General features: G+C 39.9%; 1 protein-coding gene across 1 annotated transcript in view; it reads right to left on the minus strand.

Annotated features, from left to right (window-relative positions):
* KIF6 (kinesin family member 6) overlaps nt 1-23,287 on the minus strand; it is a 286,955-nt gene extending 263,668 nt beyond the window's left edge. Inside the window, exons 1-3 of the mRNA XM_073338562.1 lie at nt 23,210-23,287; nt 22,148-22,257; nt 20,177-20,251 (exon numbers count right to left, since the gene is read on the minus strand). Of these exons, the coding sequence (XP_073194663.1) occupies nt 20,177-20,251; nt 22,148-22,257; nt 23,210-23,287 (263 nt within the window). The remainder of the gene's footprint in view (nt 1-20,176; nt 20,252-22,147; nt 22,258-23,209) is intronic.
* Between the last annotated feature and the right edge of the window lie 2,544 nt (nt 23,288-25,831).

Here is a 25,831-nt window from a genome sequence, read left to right on the forward strand (position 1 = left end):
GGATGGCAAGGTACCTAAAAGTTAGGTGTTGAAATATTTAGTCCTTTTGTGGGATCTATCCCAAAAAAGAAACCACAACATCTCATTCAACTTCAAAGGTGGTGGCTGTAGATGGCCTCTGCAACCCAAAAATTGCTATTTGGGAAGGGGGCACAACCAAGATGGATTTCCTTAGAAGTTTCCACTAGAGGGACTCCTGAAGACCTCAACCACAAACTAAAGCTGTCTTCAAAAAAAGTAGAAACATCAAGGGAAAACAGTAGGGAAATACCAACAGACCTCTCTTGGAGCAAATATCCGATTATGCAGGAAGCTAGGCTAGCAGAGGGAGGTGTAATGTGCATCTCCTTACACTAAATATTAAAGTGACATCAGAATCACCAGAAAACCCTGCATGTTTTTCTCTTGAGCAGTTGAGCTTTGGCATGGTTAAAAAGATGCTTTGTTCAATGAATTGTCTCTTAACTACTTCAAACAAAACACATCAAAGACACATTATCCAAGAGACGAGGTCTTGCTGAAATGATCTTTAGTGAGTTTAAGAAATGTTGCATGACTTCATGTTCAGAAGCTCATGGACTAATTCCAGGCAGATTGGCCAGGATGTTGCTGAAGAGATCTGTCTCCAGTATACTTTAACAAAATTACTGATGTTTATGATTTTCCAGGTTTTTGGAGGGACATCTCTCCTTAATAATAAATATCAAGTACAGAACAACAGAGTCTACAGAGAATGAAAAAATTGTAAAATGGGATGACCTAAATATGTCCAAATTTGTAAATTCCTCTATTCCCAAGTAGTCTGTTTTTTGATAAGATACATTTTACTTAAAGGCTAGAATGTAACAGCATTTATTTGTAGAATTGAGAGATAAATTTCTTTTCATTTATATAAGAACAGAAAACACTGTTTCATTCACCAAAGACCAAATCCTGCAGTCTTTACTCAAGCAAAGTTTCCATCGATTTCAATGGGAATTTTATCTGTGTAAGGTTTTGGCCCCTATTTAATTCAACTAAACAAATACAGACAGTGGTCATGACAAAGGACTTTATAACAATTACTCAGCAAGTAAATGAAGCATTCATTTGATTTTGCTTCTACTGCTAAACACAAACCACTTAAATTTCTCTTTTGTGATCTCATTTAGAATATGGAACAGTATTCATTTCTTGTCATTATTCTAGCCTGAGCACTCTGGGTCAAGGACTTTTTTATTTATGTATAGATTCATAGGCCAGAAGGGAGCATTGTGATCATCCAATCTGACTTCCTATATAACATAGGCCATAGAACGTCCTCAAAATATTTCGCAGAGAATATATTTTAGAAAAACATCCAGTATGTTTGTAAAAGGCTATCACAATGTGGTCCTAATCTTCGAATGGGCGTCTACATCAGTGATGCTCACTCTCATAATTTTATGGGGAGTCTCATATGTTTGGTGTTTTCCTTGAAGCCCTAGTTCCAAGAATACAACCATATGAGACTATCAGTTTTAATTAAAAAAAAAAAGTTTCTAGGCCTCATGGTTACGGAGAAAAGCTTGGAAATGTGACCTAAGTGCCTCCTAAAGACTCAGAACCAAAAGAAATCAAAACATATTTTTTCTTTAATATCTCATGATTTTTAAATGTTTGGGTTTGGCAATAGTAAAAAATAATAATTTTGTCAGTACTGTGTAACAACTAAATTTTGCATCACAGAATATAAATTTAAGTTACAATGAAAACCTACTTAGTCCAGGGGTGAGCAAACTATAGCCCGTGGGCCAGATCTGGCCCGCAAATTTAAGCCGGCCCGCAAGCCTCACCACACAGCTCAGCCCCACTCTGGCTGGGGCTCTGGGTCAGGGCCGCACCACGTGACTCGGCCCTGCTCAAGCTGGGGCACTGGGTCAGGGCCGCATCATGCGGCTCGGCCCTGCTCTGGCCGGGGTGCTTGGTCGGGGCCGCACCACGCGGCTCAGTCCCGCTCCGGCCGGGGTGCTGGATTGAGGGCAGCACCAGTGGCTCGGCCTGCTTCGGCGCTCCAGCTAGGTCGCTGGGTCGGGGCTGCACCACGCGGCTTCGCCCCGCTATGGCGCTCCAGTCAGGGCAAGGGATCGGGGGCTGCAATACATGGCTCCTGGAAGCCACGGCATGGCCCTGCTCTGGTTTCTACGTGATCCAATGGGAGCTACAGGGCGGTGCCTGCGGATGGGGCAGCACGCAGAGCCGCCTGGCCACACCTCTGCACAGGAGTCGGAGAAGGGACATGCCACCGCTTCCAGGAGCTGCTTGAGGTAAGCACCATTCGGAGCCTGGACCCTCTGAGCCTCTCCCCATGCACCAACGCCCTGCCCCAGGCCTGATCCCCCTCCCGCTCTCCAAACCTCTTGATCCCAGCCCAGAGCACTCTCTTGTACCCCAAACCTCTCAGCCCCAGCCCCACCCCCACCCCAGAGCCCGCACCCCCAGCCGGAACCTGCACCCCTTCCCACACCCTTGCCCCAGACCTGATCCCCCTCCCGCTCTCTAAACCCCTCAGTCCCAGCCTGGAGCACCCTCCTGCACCCCAAACCTCTCATCCCCAGCCCCACCCCAGAGCCTGCACCCCCAGCCAGAACTTGCACCTCCTCCCGCACCCCAACTCCAATTTTGTGAGCATTCATGGCCTGCCATACACTTACTATTCCCCGATGTGGCCCTTGGGCCAAAAAGTTTGCCCACCCCTGACTTAGTCACTTGATATAACGTGAACCCATTCTATATGGCTGTATATAATACCAAAAAGAAAAAAGTGCCACCAACACTTTTTGTTTCATGGTTCCTACATAAATTACTTGAAATGTTATGTATAATGCGCGTGTGTGTGTATATATATATTTCTGTGTTTGGTTTTGATCATTTAAGATTGCTTGTTTTTATCAGATTAGGAGGAAAGGCCATTATAAAACAAATCACTGGCTCAAGGAAACATTATGGTTATCAAATGAACACTTTAAAGAGTTAAATAAATGTTTATGAACTAAGCAGCTCAGCTGTAAAGAGTTCATACCATCCAATAATCCAAAGTTGCAGAACATACTAACAAATATTCATCATGGATATAAGACTTTGAAAAAAAATAGTACCAATAAAGCAATTCAAGAGGGGGTATTGTTAGCATGAATATACCCATTTTATTGGAATAGCAGCCTGAGTTGCAGCCAAATAACTTCTTAATCCCCAGTCATTATTTTAGCATAGGCACATGCCTATGTTGTCCTATTACTCAGTTTATTAAGTCACAGGAATGTGTGATACCATTTCTAGGCTAATTACTTACCTCTTTTTTTTTTATACATGAATCTATTTTTCTTGTTACATTTTATCAATAGAATTACATCCTTGCCTTCTGATTAACTGTATAAACCACTCCTGCTGACTTTTGAAATCCTAGCAGTTCTTATTTGACTTGACAAAATGAGTCAGCAACATTTTTCAGTATAAATAGGGTACAGACTGTCTTCATTGTACTGTGCACAATTGAAGTAACAGTTTTTCCAAAGCAGGTGACAAATTATGCACACATACATGGGATCAGCATCAAATTAATGAAATTAACATAATCATATTGATGTTTATACTCATTCAGGTCCCAGGAAGCATTGTCTAGTGACCCGAAGACAGGAGCAGAAGCCAGGAGTTTATGAGTTCTAGTCCCAGCTCTGACACAGACTCTCTCCATGGCTATGGACAAATGTCCATCTCTGACTCAGTAGCCCCATACATAAAATTGAGATATTACTTACAATATTTGCCACAAAATGGTGTTCAGGCTTTGAGGAAAAAATCATACTAAACTACTAAGCATCATTAAACAAGAGTCTGAGTCAAAGCTCATTAAACTCAATGGGAGTCTTTTCGGTGACTTCCTTAGGGTTTGGATAAAGTCAAAAACATATAAGGTGTAAGAATGCATTAGCACACTAGACACTTTGATAGTCATGTATTTTAACCATAATACAGTAATTAAACATATCTGTATATCAGCAGTTCTTTTGTTATATTTACAGCACTACTAATACACATCTTCATGATACATTTTGAGTATCAACTAATAATTTGGAAAACAATGTAGAATTTAAAACCTACTTTTTTCTGAGGATGAGATACAAGATATAGGGTTTTTTTAGTTCTAACTATATCGAATTACATTTTCAAATACCCATTCCACCTTAAATATAAAAATGACTAAGTTTTTACCTGTGTACATTATCAGATGAAGAAAAATGTACTGTACTGGCAAGTTTCTACATTTGGTAAATTTCATCTTTAAAATATAATGCAATGTCAACTTGTGTTTTACACATTTTCACACATTTCATTCAACTTTTGGCACGTAACCTGAATACTGCTCATTGCTGTGTATTGTATATGTATTTTCTCTAAAATAGAAACTTTTGACTTGAGAAAAAATGAGTTACAATATCCTAACTTTTCTGATTTTTAGTTCATAAGACTTCTTGTAAAAACACATTTTTGAGAAAACATTTTTATGTGAACAAAGGTTTAATATTTTAAAAATCACTTACCAATTATAGAATAGCTATTATTTTTTTAAAACCTACTCTTTGAGAAAAATTCAGCAATTGTTAACACCAAAAGATCAGTATATAAAGACTAATTACCAATACTAGAAGATTAATATAAATGCTGTGCATACAATATGCATATTGATTTATGAAAGGGACGAAAACTATCCTCTCCAGTTAGGGACTAATCTGTGTAATTTATTCACAGATCAGCAAGGTTGTGTATACGTATTTTTTCTTTTACAATGTTTTCCTAATCTCATATAAATCCTTTATCAATTTCTTTTCTTTTCTTAGTGTCCTGATACTCTAGTGATGGGTTATAATACTAATTAGCAATAATAATGATTATTTCTTACCATACATACACTTCTAAATTATTTCATTAAAGGTCTCAATTTAGATACCTGTGTAGAAAATAGCTGTCATACATATTACTGTATTTGTATTTTTGGTAGATCAGCTGATTTATCTCATCTCCAGTAGACACTTATTTTCACCTTGAGGCCCTTTATTTGGGAAATATGCACAACAAATGTTTTCAAATGTTTAGAATGCCTCAGGTAAAACAGCTATACAGAGTAGACAATTTCTGGAGATCTTCTAGAATATAGCTCAGTAACTTCCTCTTCAAAATGTAAAGGATTAGTATAAAGAGTAGTTTAGAATCCAATAAAAGCAAACAGTAAAAATACACTTTTTCCTTCTCGAAAGCAGATTGAGGTGGTTTTATTGTGGCTGTTTTTCTGACTACATTTTGTTCTAATTTATGATGAGCATTTTCTCTGTCTTAAGTTTAAGGACACAGAAATGTATTTTTGCTTCTTATGCTCATTGTTAGAGAGAGTGCAGGGACTCTTGTGCTTGAGCTATGATAAGAACATTCTGAGCTAGCTCTGATGTTAGATTTAACTTTGTTGAGGAATACATCAAACTGGCTCTCCGAAATGCAAGATTTAAACTATAAGATCTGCCTCAGATTCTTCTGCAAAAACAAACAAACAAAAAACCCTAAACTAGAAACTCCTCACTTAGGTCCCTGTCTTGAGAAGTGAAGAGTAAAGACTTCTCCTATTAACTTCAATTTTCTTTTGTTTGACTTCAGTAGGAGGTGAGAGTGATTGGCAACTTTACCCAACTGAGCCCTCAAAGAGGACTTTTTCAGGCATTATTCTTCCAAGAATAAAGATGGCATCATTCTTCAAAAGTAGAGGTCTACGGGCACAAATTTCAGTGTATCATATAGGACTATAAAAGGCTGTATCATGAAGTCTAGAACCAGTGGATGTATGTTTAGATTGGTAAAGGATGTAGGAATAATTGGTTACTATTGAAAACCATAGCAGAGTTTGTTGAGAATGTGAAAATCCATGTAATTGATACTGAACACAATGTTGCAAGTTCACAAAGAGCTGATTACAGAAATATTGATCATAAAGACCTAGTAATAGGATCAGGGAGTTTGATTTGAACATAAGGCTTATTGATTTACAGCATTTTGTGTTTGTTAGTTTATAGAAATACTGGCCCTTCCAGATGCTTTTTGTAGGTAAGGATCACAGGAGACTGAAGATACTCAAAAACTGCAAGAAAATGAAAGCACCCATGCATAATAAATATATTCTTAATTTTTGTAACAGATTCTAAGAGTAAGATCCTTAAAACCAGCAGAATTTCAGGTCCCTTGGAAACTTAAGGGGTGGGGAAGAAGCAATATTACCTGATTATACAGTACCTTAGTTTTTCTTAAAAAAATTGTAAGTGAAGCAAGTGTTCAGACCCATGGGGCTAAAGGATTTGTTTAGTTTCTGGCTAGAGTCTCCTTTAAATGGGGAGAAAAAGGATATATCTTTGAGATTTTGAAGTAGTGATGATATTTCCTAACATCAAGAAAACTGAGGTAAGGAGACAAAGTGCTGTGGGAGGACTGAAAGCCCTGATGGATAATAGTAGGTTTGACTATAGAGAAGTATTGTCAGGGTCAGGCTGTGGGCAACCTGCATGCAAGGGTCGGTCACTAAGTTGCGGTCAGGAGATGAGTAGCAGAGTCGGGGTCATGCTGGATCAGGATGCCAGAAATTCAGGGTCAGGTGGTGAAGTGCAGACAGGAGGCAAGTGGTGGAGTTGGGGTTGAGCCAGGGTCAGGAGCCAGAGTCTGGGGTTCACAGCAAGGCAAGGACTGAAGCGGAAGCAAGAAGTCTGTCTGCGTTGTTGCTCAGACAGCTCCCTGTGATGAATTATTTGTTTATATACCAGCATGGGCCAATCAGTAGGCTGTCAGGAGCCACCACTGCAGTCTTGCTGGGCAATACTTCCTGCAGTGTCTAACTTTACAGGGTTCCCCAGAGGAAAGCCAGCCTGGACTTCTGGTGGTGATGCAGAAGTGTCAGCAGCCTGGAACCCCCATGGTCTGAAGTTCTAGTCACGCAGATTCTTACATAGCAACACCCTGAGGGAGGGGGTGAGGTGCAGCTCCATTCTTGTCAATGTGATTCCAATGGAGGTTGGTTGATTTGTTGGAAGCAAGATTTCTGGCAATATTCAGAGGAGAAGATAATGTTCCTCCTCCACGAGGAAATACACAAGTCATGCCGCTCCAACCAAGGAATGCCGATTACCATGAAGAATGGAGAGCAGATCACATCAGAGCATATTATTTCCCAGGCCTCTAGGGAGATGGTCTCTTGAGTCACCAGTCCTGATGATAGGAGCGATCCATCTATCGTCAGCCAGGTATGGTGTGGGTTTTCCCGAGAGAAGGATCTGGAGGGTTTGGGCTGCCTTAGCATCTATAAAGTTGGGAGCAACCCCAGTGTCTATCATCATCAGCAGCAGAGGAATCTGTCCTGCCTCCCCCAAGATCTGCAATTGCAGGAGCAATTGGAAATGCCGGGAGACCCTGTCATTCCCAGGTAAGGTTCTACTCGAGAGTTTTTCCACATCATTCATGATTTTATAGACCTCTATCATATCCCCCTTTAGTCATCTCTTTTTTAAACTGAACAGTTTCAGTCTTTTTAATCTCTCCTCATATAGAAACTGTTCCCTACCCCTAACAATTTTTGTTGCCTTTCTCTGTACCTTTTCCATTTCTAATGTATCTTTTTTGAGATGGGGCAACCAGAACTACACACAGTATTCAAGATGTGGACATACCATGGATTTATATAATGGCATTATGATAGATAATAAGACAGAAAATATCTCTTTCCTAATGGATCCTAACATTATCTTTTTTGACTGCCACTGTACATTGAACAGATGTTTTCACAGAACTATCCAGGATGACTCCAAGATCTCTTTCTTGAGTGGTAATAGCTAAATTATACCCCAGTATTTTGTATGTACAATTGGGATTATGTTTTCCAATGTGCATTACTTTACACTTATCAACACTGAATTTCATCTGCCTTTTTTTTTTTTTTTGCCCAGTCACCCAGTTTTGTGAGATCCCTTCGTAACTCTTCACAGTTAGCTTTGAACATAACTATCTCGGTTAATTTTATATTATCTGAAAACTTTTCCACCTCACTTTTACCCCTTTTTGCAGATCATTTATGAATGTTGAACAGCACTGGTTCCAGTCCAGATCCTTGGAGGACCCCACTATTTACCTCTCTCCACTGTGAAAACTGATCATTTATTTGTACCGTTTGTCTCCTATCTTTTATCCATGAGAGCACCTTCTCTCATCCCATGACTGTGTACTTTGCTTAAGAGCCTTTGGCGTGGGGCCTTGTCAAAGGCTTTCTGAAAGTCCAAGTACACTGTATCAGCTGGCTCAGGCTGAGGGTTGACTCATCAGGCTTAACAGAACTTGTCAGGTTCAGGCTCAGAGAGTACTCATCAGGCTCAGTTATGACTCATTACATTATCCCTCCCCCCTTAAAAGACACCTACCAAATGTCTTTGGGCAGGTATATCAGGGTGTGACTGATAGAATTCTTGAATCAGGTCACATGCTTGCATGTTTTTGGCTGGCTCCCACAAACAATCAGCTGGACCATAACCAGAGCTTTCCTCTCAGAATTTTGGAGTCCAAGATCTGCCTCACAAGGTATTCCTCATGCCCCTGGACCTGACAGGTGGCAGTGGTGATTGTATTCATCCAGGGAAGTAGATGGTGAGCTTTTTCAGCAAGGAGACATGGAATACTGGTTGAATTTTCATCATGCTATGCAGTTGGAGTTTGAAGGCCACATGGCTGATCTGTTGAATGACCCGGAATGGATCAAGATATAGGTAAATAAACTTCCTGAAGGCCAGGTAGAGTCAAGGTATTATATTGACAGCTATACTTTATCTCCAACTGTGATTTGAGAGATTTGATTTGCTGACAAAGGTTAGCGTAATGCTTGTAATCTCTTTTGGCCAACTTTAGGCAGCACTGGGATTCCCTCCAAGACCTTTTCCACTTGGCTTATCCAGAATACCTTGTCAAGTTCTGAGAGAACACTTCATCCAGTTCTCTGGGATCCAAAACACTCATTTTGACTCTGAATTTTGTCACTCAAGTTGCTTTATTTGGCATACAGCAAAGCTATGCTGAGTTGATCAGACTCAAGCGTGGGGGGTGGGTATGGGGTGGGTATAGGGCATACCACACACCCAAAGTTACACAGACATCCTCTTTTTTATATACAGTTACACATTACATTGCATTTGCTATACATTAAATCACACGCTTTTGGATTGACTGGATGTGGGCACATCCTACAAGTGGAAATATGCAGAGGCCACAGTGTAGGAAATTTCTGTTCACAAACTCCAAGGGCATACTTTTTTGTTATGTAGTCTATGACAGAACAAATGACCTTTTTCTATTGACATAAGTAGATCAAAGACATCAGAGCAATCTCTGCCATAGCCAGGCATAAAGCCAGAATGATAAATTCACCAACTTTCCCTGATCCTTAGGTGTAGCTGGAGTTGGTGTACCTTTACCTTCTCAATCTCTCCCAGAAAGAAAGGGTTTTAAACAGGTCAAAAATTAGGGAGGTGACAAATGTTAAGAGAGAGTTTCTTGAACAAAAGCCTGACTATTAATTGCATTAGGATAGTAAACGTCCTTACAAAGATAATAATTAACATATTCAAGAAATAAGAGACCCAGGGTGAGTTTCTGTACTGTGCCTCTAAGAAGCACAATACAGAACTCGCAGTCAACGGGATAGAGGCCAATGTGGCTTTAAGACATCTTTATGCCCGCCTGATCCTAGACTGCTCCATGTATTGGAGAGGCCCGCAGTATAATTTAGGCAGTCCAGTGGGTTGGAGGGGATTGCCTAGTTTACAGTAGCCTCCTGGAGCTGCCCTATGGGCAGCAGCACTACTTGAAATCTTTGAAGCATTACATGCTGTGGTCCCACCCCCAACATACCATTCATAACTCCTACCGTACCACCTATGCCAGTGATTCTCAAACTTATTTGATCCCAGCCCCCTTCTTTGTGTCTGTAGTAGTTTACACACACCCCTCCCGCCACACAAGTATATATACCAATAAATAAATCAACATGCAACTCTCACTAAATATTAAAAACACTAAGGCATTGATTCAAACAAAGCCAATGATCCATTGTAACAAGAGCAAAAGCAAAACTGCAATTGTGGTCAATGCTTACAATTAAATGTGCACACCACATCATAGCAAACAGGTTAATGTACAAATGGCAAAGACTTTGTATAATGCTATGCATGCTTAACAGAAATCCATCAAAATGCACAGTGCCATCTAGAGTCAAATGCACAGTGCCATCTGTGGACAGATGAGAACAAATTACAGAAAGTCCAGAGAAGAGCAACAAAAATGATCAAAGGTCTAGAAAACAAGACCTGTGAGGAAAGATTGAAAAAATTGGGTTTGTTTAGTCTGGAAAAGAGAAGACAGAGAGGGTACATGATAACCATTTTCAAGTACAGAAAAGATTGTTACAAGGAGGAGGGAGAAAAATTGTTCTTCTTAACTTCTGAGGATAGGACAAGAAGCAATGGACTTAAATTGCAGCAAGGAAGGTTTAGGTTGGACATTAGGAAAAACTTCCTAACTGTCAGGGTGGTTAAGCACTGGAATAAATTGCCTAGGGAGGTTGTGGAATATCCATCATCAGAGATTTTTAAGAGTAGGTTAGACAAACACCTGTCAGGGATGGTATAGATAATACTTAGTCCGGCCATGAGTGCAGGGAACTGGACTAGATGGCCTCTCGAGGTCCCTTCCAGTCCTATGAGTCTATGTCTGGAGGAATCAGCTTTGCTACTTATTCATTGCAGTGGGTAAAATGTGTGCAGTAAGTTTTTTTCCCCCTAAAGCTTCTCACACACACACCCAAAATACATTCTGCACTCCCCTCCAGTGGTGTCCATCCCCCAGGTTGAGAACCTCTGACCTATGCCAGAGCTTACGATGGGGTTCTCGGAAGGCAGCCTTATGGCAGTCTTCCACAGTGTCTCTGCCCATGAAATCCTTCCGATGCCAGATACAGGGTTTTTAGGTCCCCTTTATGCCACGCCTATCCTTTTACCCAGGATAAAGGATCCAAACCAGTTGTGAAATTCTTATTCTCAACTGTTCACCACTCGCATTTACTAGTGATAAAGGGATATGGCCCACCTTACAAATGATTAAGTGAAGCCTACCCATTAGATCCAGAAGCACGATCAATAAGAGTACTTATGAAACTAGCACAAAGACGTTTTGCCATATCTTGCTGCATCCATGGTTCTAGACATACTGCTCAGTCTTCTAAAAGATTAAAAAGAAAAGTAAATCTTGCAGGCAGGCACATATTTAGTGCCATTAAAAAACCCTCAGAAGTTCAGAAACTCTATCCTTTAACTAAGTATACTGTGTGTAAGCACCATACTCCAACAAACCACATGCTAATACCTATGAACAAAGGAACTGATTAAGGAATAAGTTCTGTCCATGGATGCGTATGTGTAGCCAAGAGAAGTATTTGGCACTAAGGAACAATTTTAGCTCTAACTCTAAATTACCGTACTTTATTGGTTTATGTCACTCATTATTCTAACATGAGTTTTGACGAGTTAGTTGGTCATCTAAATGTAGGTGGCCATTCAACACCTATGCAAATACTAAACTAATGAAGAAACTAGGAAGACTTCAGTATCTTTGATCTTTTGCTAACATCTTGTCTCTCTCGTCATTTCAAATCTCACTACCCTTGATTATTTTCCTGATGTCCCTGCACTTTCCCTCTATCTATTTCAGAAGCCCTTAATCCATACTCAACTCACAATAAAACTCAACACACTCCTGGCACATCCAACTCTCAGGTATTTATGTTTATGATTAAGAGACTTGTGAACTTTATTTTATTTTTAAACTTTGGGAAAGCAATTTTGAAGGAGGATTTGCCTTTGGAGAAGCTCAGTACTTAAATATCCCTTCTTGTCTGGAGCACAGATAAAAGTTCCTTTTAATTAAAATAAACAAAATATCTCAACACGACATCTTCTCTTTATATCTTTGCCAGAATTGTGGTATAAATCTAATTTGGTGATACCTCACATTTCATAGATATGTCCAACTCCCAAACATACCTATAACAGCACTGTTTTTTTCAAGAGCTTACTGCACAAATCAGTTTCTTTAGAAATTGACAACAATTTTCCTGAAAAAGGAAGTGCAACATTATTTCCTGCATTACTCCAACAAGTTCAGCCATGAACATTGCATAAAAATGGTATTTTATTGAAAAAGATGCTCTATGCACCCACCCAAACAGTCACATCATAACCTATAATAAGCAGATTTCTTTAACAGTTTGAAAATCTGCAATTTGTGTCAGAATAAATCTTACAGATACTGTGCCCTATAATAGTGGTTTGATGAAATGTTAATGAATCCTTGCACTTCATATGCCCCATGGTTGCAACCATTTCAAGAAGAGGCCTTAATCATTACTGTCTGATTCTTCAATTTAGCACAATTTTTAAACTGGGTTGTGTCAAACTGGCATCCAAAAGGAAAGTGATCCCACAGCCCTTTTGTGCCAAAGCCAACCACATTAGTAATAACAAAGCTATGATGGAAGTTTGTCTAAAGAAGAGCTCAGCCACTGCTCACCACACTGATTCAGGAATATAAACTGCTAAGGAATTGACAATCATTCATTCGAGCCTACCATTTAGAACCATAAATAATCATGCCAGATATTTACACCTTAATTTCTAGAATTCCAGAGAGAACAAATTGTGTTATAAACATAGCTAGTGTGGTTATGTATTCTTTAACTTAGCCACATTACCATAAAGCTCAAGGAACCATTTATGAAGCTCTGTGCCAATGACTCATTATTAATATATCATATCACATCAATGAGACCTAGAGACATCCGGGACCCATTGCGCTAGGCACTGTAAAAATGTTAATGATACTCCCTTCCCCAAGGATCATACAATCTAAAAGACAAGACTGATTAATAGTTTGTAACAAGAGAGCTGACAATATCTTTATTTTCAGAATCCCAGTAGTATAAATATATAAGAAAGACTTTCCTTTATGAGGCCACTGTGTTGGAAACAATTCTGTCTGCCAGTTAAATCACCCAGCAACCTACTTTACCAGCCAATACTACCTACAAGTCCAGAATCAACATGCTGCAGCTGCACCAAGTAGTGCCACAAAACAAGACCAAGAAGATGGAAAATGTGTTATGTTACACCGCAGCTGAGTGATGGGGACAATGAACAAAGAATAATGGGCAATTAATTCTTTTGGGGAGAGAGAGTCCCCTATGTAACTTGAAGAACAAAAAGCTGACAAATTCATACAGCATTTATGCACAAAAAATGTACAATACATAAAAATTCGGCAATTGTCTCATACTTGCAAAAATTAATATGCGCCCTTGAGAATATGACGCTGTTTTAAGGACCGTTGGAATTGCAGAGAAGTTTCTCATTTTTAGATATGTTTTTCTCAGTGCATGCGTGTCTTCTAATAGCTATTCTTTGGGTCCTTCATTTCTCTAAGATTAACATTAATTTTTACCTCTGGTGAAAAATAAATGGTTAAGCATTTAGAAAACTTAAGAGCAAATGAAAGGGACAATGGTCAGTTCTAGTTTGGTTAATATAGCAGCTACATAGCAGCTTCTGCTTCAGAGGTCAGCAAGATTGCAAGTATTCCCTCTTTGGGAGGAAATCCCCTTGCATCACTATTTGTTAACATTTAATCAATTTTCATATAAGCAGGAAGACATTTCCAATACCTTAACTGGATTTTGGCACACATCTGAACTTATCTAGATCAAAACAGACTGTCACATTGACTGAATGCAGTTTGTGCCTGGGTGAATAACAGGTATACTTATTTCTGAGTTCTGGAGAAAGTTAGCAAAACATCTACATAAAATTTCATTTTGTCATTTCCTGTTGCCTTTGCTCCAGTCATGGTGCACAACTATCTGACTCTTTGTGTCCTCCTACCACTCAGTCCCGTACCTTCTTCCATGCACCCCAATGTGCCTCCTGAACCCCACTCCTGACATGGCCTGCCCTACCTCCATCCTCCCATCCAAGCCTTTCCTTAAAACACCCTTCAGGAAGCCTGTAAACCCAAGTGCCCCCCCCCCACCTCCCTCCCCATAAAACAAGAATTAACTAAACTGGTGATAAGGGAGGGAGGAAAGGGAGGGAGGGAGGAATAAAAGAAAGGGAAGAGGAAACATTCTTTTAAAATAATTGTGGAACTGGTAATATGTATATAAACCATGATGTCTGACGGCCAGGTGAATGGCTACCTGTGATCACTGATAACATTAATGTCTCCTTTATATATAAAGATTCAAGTGTGCACATAGCCATTGTACATAACCACGTGATCCTGCCTCTGTTGACTTCACCCTCTTTCTGCCATTTCCTCCTTGGTTTGTTACACCCACTTATTTTGTCTAGTCTTATTTTACGTCCAGATTGTGACTCAGGCTAATATAAGGAATGGATCTTCCCACCCTCCTGCTCTGGTGCATAAGTGGTCCTTGCATCATGGCTTTAGGGTGGGCATGAGGAGAGGGCAGGAACTGCAAGTTTCAAAATAGGTGGGTGGGATGGAGATGTAGAGTTATGGGGAATAGGTGGAACTCTATTTCTACCCATTGCTTTGCGCCAGCCAGTGGAAACGATACTACCTTCTGAAGGCCTGCAATTAGTTACTTCCCCACGGAAGCAAGCCTGGGAGAAGGGAGGGAATTTGGACAGTGAGTAACAAGAGAGCAACTCCTGGGCCAGTGCAGCAGTGAACTGCCCCTTATAAAAGGATGAGCCTAAAGACTCAATTTAGCCTTTTAAATTGTAAGATCCCCAGGATAGGAGATGTCTCTTGAAAGGTTTTTGTCCAGCATAATGGATATCCAATGTGCCTGCAGTTTCTGGGTGATACAAACAACAACAACCACATTTGGCTGCTGATTTCATGTTCCCCTGTTCTATATATGCATTGTCTATATTTTAAAATTTCCATCTTCATACTCAGCTGTGAAGCAGCTAGCTCACTGTTTATACCTTGTAAATAGTTTTTAAATACATGAAGTGTTACATATTCATGGTACTGTATAGTCAGTCATTGTTATTAAGTACTGAAAACAAGGTATTTTATTTCAGATTATGTAGAGAAGTAAAATGATGTAAATGAGAAACACTTGGAGACACAATAATGATTTTTTCCTCAGAAGTGCCTCAGGCAGAGAATAAGAGCCCCTGCAACAGCAGGAAATTGATTAAATGAGATATACCCAGATGATCCTGACAAGTGACCTGCATCCCATGCTGCAGAAGAAAGCAAGCCGCTGCCCCCAAAGTCACTGCCAATCTGACATGTGGGAAAATTCCTTCCTGACCCCACATATAACAAGCAGTTAGACCCTGGGCATGTGAGCTAGAACCAGCTAGCCAAGCACCTGACTGAGATAATGCTCAGTGTCACCTCAGAGCACCAGCTCACCCTGCCCATTGTCTCATCTCCAGCTGTGGCTATCTCTGATGTTTCAAAGGAAGGAGACTTCCATCTGTCTCTAATGGGGAGGGAGAATTTTAAAACTGGCGCAGGGCTTTAAAAGTGTAAAAATAAGAATATACAGAATTTGGGAACATGCCATGTTTCCTTTATCTTCTAATCATTCAGAAACAGAGTTTATAATTTCTTTATTTGGCACCACCACCGTGTTCAGTTCTGCACTGAACAAAGAGATATAAATAACAAACTAGTTAAATGAGTCCCATGTGATCAGAAGGGTCTGTTCAGCTCCCCTGAGCTATGCACCTATCTTTATGCGATACCTCTCAGTTCAGCTAAACTGAGAGGTATTGTATAAAGATGGGCACACAGATCCTAAAAGAGACAACAGTGAAGGGAAAGGAACTCTATCCTGCTTTTCTCCAACACTTTCTCACTCCACCAGTGCCCTGCCGTCTTCCAATATGGCAGACAGCCCCATTTCCACTTATGCTGGGAACTCAGGCAGCTGCAAACCTGCACATGAAATTTGATCATAGGAAAAATGGGGTTAATTTCAAAGCCAAAACTATTGGGTTTTTTTGGGGGGGCAGGACGGGGGTGGGGAATGGAATTTACAAACCTATTTCAAACCAGACTTGTAAGGTTTTGGATTATTCTGTTAAGAACATAGCTCCTTCAGCATATGGGAGTCAACAGACCTCAGTGATTGGTGTACGTGTTTCACAATATATTACTTTCAGTATATTTTAATATGGTTCATAAAGAAAATTTAGGGTGAAGTGGCCCATTATTTCAATTTCCTGACCAGATTATCATGTAGTATTTACTTAGTGCGTTGGGCAAGAGGTAGATTTTTATAAAATATCTGCTTTAAAAACAGCCATTCAACAGACTCATATTGAAACCAAATATATTTCTCAAGGATTTTACACACTCACAGCCAGAAAATCTAATTGCAGGGATCTTTGTGCATCATGAGTTGTATAGTGTGTAACATGAAGTGAAATAACACCCAGTTTTAAAGCAATATCATTAATGGGTGATAGAGAGGTTGGGGAGGAAGGTGGACAATATGTACTCAAGGAGCTATATTCAGAAAAAGATGGATAGTAAAGGGTCAGTAGTGTTTATGGATGCTGAATTGTCACAATACACATCTTTTTTGTGAAGTTCCCAAGGGAACACCAGTCATTCAAGAACATCAGAGAAGTCTTTAATAAAGTAGGTGAGAAATTGTGGTCCCACTAGAGTCAACAGCAAAACTACCATTGACTTCAGTGGGGCTATGATTTCACTCTAGATCTTTAAATCCTGACACCAACACTGTGATACCTGAAACAGAGACAGGTTAACTGATAGATAAAGGATGTGACCAAGTCTCTGTGACCTGCAATTCTTTAAGGTAACAGCAGAACAATGAGTGTTATGATAATGCTTCAGGTCTCAGGCATCAGGGTATTAGTTATTACAATTAGAGGTTAAGATGGCCCCTCCATAGAAAGAGTACAGAATACATTTTAAAGACTGTTGAATACCCTAATTATTGAAAAGAAAAAGAAAAAAAGGGGGGAAGAAAAGAAAAAAATCAAGAGATGACTCACCCATAATAATAAATCAAAACATATGCTGCAATAGCTTTGAAAATTGACCATACTAACCATGTAAAACAACATGATGCTGAAGGAGTGTCTGTGACCAGAGGCAATTTGACAGGAAGACCAGATTTTTTAATGACAGAGAAAAAAAGAGTAATCTAACAATGAAGAAAGTGGATTTACATAAAGATACAAATAGGAAAGTAAGCCCAATCGTCACCCATCTAGCAAGTTAAAAAAAGATCTTAATATCATGCATATCCTATGCTTCTATTCCTTTTTAAAATTTTGACAGTGTCCTCAATTTTTTTGTTTATTTTCAAATATTCAATCATGTTTCCATGTGATTACATGACAAACAGTCTTGGAATATTGCTGATGTGTTTCATTGATCTTTTTGTGTTTTATTTTCTGTGGCAGAACACAACCAAAGTCTGTTCATTTAATAAAATGACTCCCTCTTCAGAAATATGTAGACTATAGCTTTCAGCTTAATTATTTTTTAATATAATGAAAACAAGTTTCTTATGAACAACTGAGGTGTTCCAGGAGTAACAATGGTGGCTCTTATTTTGCCACAATGGAAAGGAATTTTGGCATGCTAATCACAGACTGATATGTAATTAAAATCAACAGAAACTGAGGGGCGGGGGGAGGGTGCTGGATGAATTAAGGAATCGAGTGAGTAAGAACACATTTGTAAATATATTTTTGCCTTGAAAGAGCAGTGAGTGGAGGAGGAGAAAGTTTTAACCGTGCTTACAAAACATTTGTTCAGATAATTGGCTTTGTGACAATGCAAATGCAGTTATCACCAACTGGAAATATTCTGTAGTTTTATCAACAATAAGAGCACATATTTAACCATTTGAAAACAAGCATTATCACCTTTATAACAATCAAAGAAGGAAGTCAGATAGCCTTGATTTGATTAGAATGAATACATAATTAGGCTTTTATCACTTGAAGATAAAACCCATATGAAAGTGGGTCAGAGTAGCAGGTAGTCACATTGGTAAAAGGAATCTGCACTTTTTATTCCTAATGTAAAACCAGGGCTTCTTCTAGCCAAAGGTCAAACAAGATGGATGAAGAATACAACTCACACCAGCATAGGTTCAAATAAAAAAAGAAAAAGGGTGTAGATTCCCACAGCTCAGAAGCACTGCATAGGTGAGCTATGGAACACACCCAGCTGGTCATCATATCTTCCAGCAAACTCCCTGTGTAGCCCCACTCTCTAGAAAAAAATAGATGCTTGTTGCCAATTAGCTTTGGTAACTTGAGTTTCCTCAGAATGCTGATAATCCAAGCTCTGGCATGCTCAAGACAGTTTAACTCTCTACTTGCCAGGCACAGCCCAGGTTCATCTATCCTATCAAAGTCTTTTGCTGAAGATATCAATACAACCAATAAAATTTAAAACCAAAGTCTTAATTTTAGTTATAAATGAAGGAATCAGTGCATTCATAGTATAGTTAAACTGAAGATATTGTTTAAAAGGCTTCATGAGCAAACAAATCCACATCACTATAAAATAAGGGAAATGCTCATAATTACATTTTACAGGGAACAGCAATGTGGTGAGCCCTGATACAGTTCAAGACATTTACTGAGTAAAGTCTCACCTATCGTAAGTGTGAGACAATTGCATCATCCTTTTGTCTGATGCATACAAAATTGCAATACTACCAATTTACAATCCTAAAGAGCAAGTTCTTAAGCACAGAATTGGGAAACACAACTCTCTCCTCCTATAGCTAAATTAGGAAATTCCATTTTGAGCAGAGATGTTCAGCAGAGGCGATGACTTCCCGAGTTTCATGCAACAACAGGGAGGAGAAAAACGTATTTGAACAAACAGGAAATTGTGATTGTAAAGCCACAAAAATTAACAGAGGGATTCATGGCCATGTGTACTACCTGAAACGACCTTCAACTAATATTTTGAAATGGACTACGTTTCATGCTGATGATGTCCTTTCAAATATATTTGAAAACACATCAAAGCGCATTAAACAATCATAATATTTTCTGTAGCCTGCACAAGAATAACTCTTCCACTTGTGCATATGCATTATAATACAATCATTAATTATCTGAATGCATACTCCTTTTTCCTTCAGGGCCACAGCCTGATTCAGTGTGTAGGTTAGAAAATGAATGGAATAAGCTTGTGTAGTGAATCTGAAATGGTATTTCCACATTCACTAAATAATTTGGATTGTGTGCAGTGAATAAGGAAGACTGAGAAACAAATGAGACAACAATACACAGTAAACAACAGTACACAGCGCCCTTGCTTCATTCAGTGTACGGGATGCATGGTGGGAAGCATATTACCATGGGGCCACAAGTTGAGTAACGAGAATAAATATAAAAAAAACCCACAATCATTCACAGAGTAGTATCCAACTTGCACACTAAATGAAGCAGCGGTCCTACAGCAATCTGAACTTTGGGATTTCCACACTTCTGAGAGCTTCATTCTACAACATTAACATTCTTTAGTTATTATAATGAGGAGTCAAGATGCAGTGCCACCAGCACCATCATGAGTATGTACATTAATCAGAAAGTAGTAAGGACAACACTGGAGGCCCATTCATAATTGTCCTTAAATCTTATTAAAGTTAATAAAAACTAAACAGGGAGATTAAATTTCCTCATGCAAACCCCTTTTCTTTAGAGTTGCATAATGTGAGGGCTATGAAATTAACTTTTCTGAAGGACCAGTGGAGATAAATCAGCGGAATAGGAAGAACTAACCTAATATGGATTCCCCATATAACATCAACAAAACAGGCAATCATAGCAATGCTAAGTTAGGCTCCATCATCAGCCCCTTTCTATAAGCAGAAATTCCATGGAATTCTTGCATGCCTATCAGATTCAGATGGATCAGCATTTAGAGGATAAAAGCACAATCCATTTTTAAATCACCATGGCAAATGATTACCAGATTGCCTTCAAATAGTATAATGAAAGTTACCAGTGACCCCATGTAACTGCTGATTATTTACAAGATTAAAACCTACCATTCCGCAACTGGTTTGGCAATGCTTTCAAAAACTGCATCTTGTTTTGTCTCCTGATCAAAAATTTTCTGAAATCTGAAAATAATAAACAAATAATCATGCAGTATCTTAAAACACTACTTGATTTATAATTTTTGTTTTTTCTGTTTGTAACTAGTCCATGTTTACGTCATTGGGCTTACATAACCTAGTACAATGTTTTCCCTGTAGCCTTAATAACCAGTGTCCTGTTGTGCTATCGTATACAAATAGATTGTAAACAGTACTGCTTTGACAAGATCTGTACAATAAAACCCTCTGATAAAATGAGGCAATTTAAGGGGGAAAACCTGTATTTTACAGCTATCAAGGGGATCAGTGTTTGCAACTGGCATCACACTGAAAACTGGATAAATTAATGATCCTATAACCAAGCAGCACATATAAACAGTACAGTCAGGCTCTCAATTTTTAGACTACAATGAAATGTAGCAACTAGGAAACATTGTAATCAATAGATGAACATCAAAAAAAAAAAATCTAAGCTTCTATCACTTACTATAAGCCAACACCTGCAGTTGTTCTGTTTGGCATTATAAGTTTACATAGTTCTTTCTTCACAGAACATATAAAAAACGTGGTCTGGGCCTCCAAGGGTTTACAGTGTACAGTTACTCAGACAAATGCAATACATGGGGAAATATTCAGTGCATGAGGTATGGAGACATAGGTCCCTATCTTGTAAACCTTTATTCAGATGAGTAGTTGTACTGAATTTGTTTAATCTTAATGACACTGCGCACAGGAGTATAGAATTGCAGGATCAGGCCCATAGTTGGTGAGATGACCAGTGTAGGAAGTCTTCACCAAAAATAGTGAGTTTTAGGGAGGAAAGAGAAAGTATTTGGCATGTAGCATTCCTTTTGTATGTATGGCTTTATGATAAAAGATTAAAAACAAAGAGCATTTCCTTAAGGATCACAATGCTCAGTATTTCTCAGAATTCATTTTCACAGACTCCCATAAGAACAATAAAGACACCGAAAATGTCAGCATCCATTAAGCTGACATGGGCATCTGCAACCTAAACTGGTGTTGCATAGAGCCTGTCCAGTGACATCAGCATGAGTTACAGATGTTTGTTTGGAGTCCTACTCTACAGCAGATTTTAGATTTTCTTCAGCATCAAATTTCAATTGATATGAAATTCCATACAAAATGTTGCATCCAAATTTTCCATACAAAGGATGCTATCAAGTAATTGTTTTTATTTCTCATCATTTGTAATATCTTCTTACAAATGTATAAATGTTTTTTCTAAGATGATAGTTTCCCTTTTCATTTGACAAACTATAATTTTCTTCACTGTGTTCTGATTAGGCCTGAAATCAAAAAATTCCAGTTAGAAAGTGCTTTTTGTCAACAAATCTTTGGCTAAAGTCACTATCCACCCTATGCTGGCTCATTAGCTTCTGCAGGAGCATAAGGTCCCTCTCTCACTCTGGCCTTGTCTACACTAAAACTTTATAGCCAGCTGCTTGGGTGCAGGCCTGTAAACAGGAGTCAGGCATTTTTACCACAATGTCATGTAATAGTTTGATGAAGCGTACAAGTTCAGCTATTAAACTTTTCTAGTTTTATCATGTCTTGCCCTGAAATCATGATAGACAATAATGTACTGTAGCACTGAAAGATTCCTCTTGTTAAAAAGTCTTTTTAAAAATCTTACTAAATATACCAAAACTGTATTGTGTGGATCAGAGATTAATAAGAAACTTTTACTGACTCTCCACGGGACTGGCACACTGAATCTAGTGGCTGATCCTTACACAATTATCTTCTCTGTAGGCAATGGTGATACTGAGTATAGAAAATGGACTCTCTTTAACAGGAGGAAAAATAATAAGCTGGGCTATAACACAGATCTGGTAATGTTGAAAGTGATCTTAGTATAAATTGCATGAGGAAAAAATCAGAACAAAATAAACTTACTTAAACTTGTAGCTTTCTCGTTTATTATTGACAAATCCATCTGCCAAGTCACGTGGTACAATAATCTCTAAACTGGAGGCTGATTTCTCATCTTCACCAACTGAATAAATCTGCAAAACAAAATTACTTCAGCAATAGAACAGTGGTTTGTACCATGGCTCTATCATCTTGATGTGTTTAACTGCATGATCTCATTAAGATCATACACAGGAATGTAGACTAATCACAATTCCATGGTGACAAAAGGGAGAAAGCCCAGTTTGCCCTCCTTCAAAAATATAGCCCTTGCCATTTGAGCTCCAGAGGATTCTGCATTACACAGTAGACAACTGTCTCTTTCACCCACCCACCCCAAAATAAGATTTCAAAATATCTAAATGCAGTTAGACACCAAATCCCTTGACAGAATTTGCTTAATAAAACCACTTTCAAATATCTGACCAAAGATTTATTTAAAAAAAAAAGAAAACCTGAAGAAGTGTTTATTGTGTGAGACTAATAAGGCACTCATCAGGTAGTTTTTGGACCACAATTTAAGGAGCTTGGGGTTTATTGGGGGGGGGGGGTGTTGTTGTTTTTTACATACCATTTATGAAAATGTTTTCCTTAAACTTTTTATTTTTCATTTCAATGAAGGTGAAGTATTTCAACTCAAGCATTCACTTCCAATATCCACAATGATGATTTCATTAAACAAGCTTCCTGTAAGCATGTAGAAAATCAGCTCCTTGCCCCCAAAGGTCACCAGCTTTACTAGAGCATAATTTCGTGTTTTAAGGGTCCCTTTAACACTCAATGTCTAGGGCTTTCTACTCTGCACTGGGCCACTTAAAATCATCCCGGCGCTGCAACAAGTCCTGCCCTTCGCTACACGGGCAACCAGCCTCATAAACGAGGAATCATGACAGGGACCCTCAAACAGCTCCTATCAACCCCCGCCCCCAGCGGGGCGCCCCGGGCTGCCCCCTGCCCCAGGCACCCCGCTCCACCCCGGGCTGCACCACGCCACCATGTGCTTCCCAGGTTGGCTGCAGCCCGGCTACTTTCCCCGCGGGCACGTACCCCCGCCTGCTGCCGCCTGGCCAGGGGCTTCACCCGGGCATAGATCTGGATCGTTTGCTTCACCATCTCTCCGCTCATCAAGGGGGGAGGGGGAGACTAGGCCCTGCCATAGCAACGGTAACCAAGGAACACTACCCAGCATGCTCTACGCCGGGGGGGGGCGAGAGGGGGCGGTGCCGGCGCAGCGAGCTACGCATGCGCATGCCGGAGAGGCTGCCTGCCGCCTGCGTGTGATTTCGTCCGACTTCCCCCGCTCCAATCAGCGAGTGGCGTTAATTCTCTGGGGCGCCTACCCGGCCCCCCCTGCGGAACGCGGTGGCGCCCCGCGCGCTCCCCGACCCGTACAGAGGCGGTGAGCTGCCCCGCCCCCGCTGTGGTCGTGCAGGGGGCGCCGAGTCCCGCCTCACCGGCACCGCGGAGTTGAATGTAAATGTTGCCCGCTGCTCCTGGCGTAAGAGTGGCCATGCCCTGTGTGCGAGAGCAGGAGTCCCACGGCGTTTGCCTTACAGCCCCAGCGCCTGCGGTCATGTAGCTACATGGGACTTGGCGTTAAAAAAAGGTCTCTAGCCCTCATGGCGGAGAGAAGCTGAACCACCAATCAGACAAACGAGACATACCGTGTATTTATTTAAAATAAGTCTCACGCTGTTTAAATGAATTTCATTGTTTTGGGAAACAGACTCAAGTGTTTTTAATCTTAGCGTGGGTAACCCTACAATTAATACTGTATCTTCTTTTGAGGGAAAAATTGTCAGGTACAGGAACACTGATGCAGGGACTGAAGACGTTCTTGTCAACTGCTGGAAATGGCCCACCTTGATTATCACTGCAAAAGGTGCCCCCCCGCCCCCGCTGGTAATAGCTCACCTTGCCTGATCACTCTGGTTACAGTGTGTATGGTAACACCCATTGTTTCATGTTCTCTGTGTATATAAATCTCCCCACTCTATTTTCCACTGAATGCAGCCGATGAAGTGAGCTGTAGCTCACAAAAGCTTATGCTCAAATAAATTGGTTAGTCTCTAAGGTGCCACAAGTCCTCCTTTTCTTTTTGCGGATACAGACTAACACGGCTGCTACTCTGAAACATGGACTGAAGAGTGTGTGGAGGATCGGAAAGAGCAATGATAAATTACAGCAAATTGGGTTAGGGCAGGTCTAACCGTGTGGCACACAGGATTCCACTTTAGATCTGGTCATGTTTACTGTATTCGCTAACAGGCTGTTAAGAGGAAGGAAGCAGTATGCTTCAATAATTATAGCTGCAGCTGATATGAAAGTACAAAATGCCACTAACACCTGTAAAGATGGAGCAACAACATAAAAGGGAGAGAGATTAGAAATGTGGTCAGGTAATAAGAATGGATGTAGAATCATACAAGTAATCTCAAATACACTCAAGAGAAAGAGAGAAAGCATTACTGCTTTCTTCGGGAAAACAGCAAATTAGATGAGTTTACAGCGAAATAAGGTAACAAATAGCATCAACACAAAGGCGGAGAATATCTTATTGCCCTTATATAAATCCATAGTACGCCCACATCTTGAATACTGCATACAGATGTGGTCCCCTCATCTCAAAAAAGATATACTGGCATTAGAAAAGGTTCAGAAAAGGGCAACTAAAATTACTAGGGGTTTGGAACGGGTCCCATATGAGGAGAGATTAAAGAGGCTAGGACTTTTCATCTTGGAAAAGAGGAGACTAAGGGGGGATATGATAGCAGTATATACAATCATGAGTGGTGTGGAGAAAGTGAATAAGGAAAAGTTACTTACTTATTCCCATAATATAAGAACTAGGGGCCACCAAATGAAATTAATGGGTATCAGGTTTAAAACCAATAAAAGGAAGTTCTTTTTCACCCAGCACACAGTCAACCTGTGGAACTCCTTGCCTGAGGAGATTGTGAAGGCTAGGACTATAACGGTTTAAAAGAGAACTGGATAAATTCATGGAGATTAAGTCCATTAATGGCTATTAGCCAGGATGGGTAAGGAATGGTGTCCCTAGCCCCTGTTTGTCAGAGGGTGGAGATGGATGGCAGGAGAGATCACGAGATCATTACTTGTTAGGTTCACTCCCTCTGGGGCACCTGGCATTGGCCGCTGTCGGTAGACAGGATACTGGGCTGGATGGACCTTTGGTCTGACCCAGTATTGCCATTCTTATGTTATGTTCTTATGTTAATTGTAGGCTGTATATGTGTAAGTATTACAGGGATAGAACTAATCTGAGAAAATTGAAGAGATAATGAGCTATGATAAGTGGGAAGTTTTGTGTCTACATGATGATATTGTAACTATCACTATGGCTATTTAAAAAGTCTCATCTCATAGAAGCAGGTAGGGTAGAACTCAAGATCCTTCTGATCCAAGACTACAGACTCCTATGATTGAAGCTAAAAGAGAATTCCCTTTAACTATTAGTAGTATCTGGCCAATTACATACAAATGAGCAGTTCCAATTTTACCCATTGGAGCACAGTAGCACATCTCTTGACCTAAGGTTTTTTTATAGTGTGACCATCACCATACTATCTAAGTGCTTCCTAAGTATGTTTAACTCTCATGGTGAAGTTCTTAATGGACTTTTCTACATTGCTCCCTTCCATCGTAAAG

This window comes from Lepidochelys kempii, chromosome 3 (assembly GCF_965140265.1).
Source record: "Lepidochelys kempii isolate rLepKem1 chromosome 3, rLepKem1.hap2, whole genome shotgun sequence".
Classification (NCBI taxonomy): Eukaryota; Metazoa; Chordata; order Testudines; family Cheloniidae; genus Lepidochelys; species Lepidochelys kempii.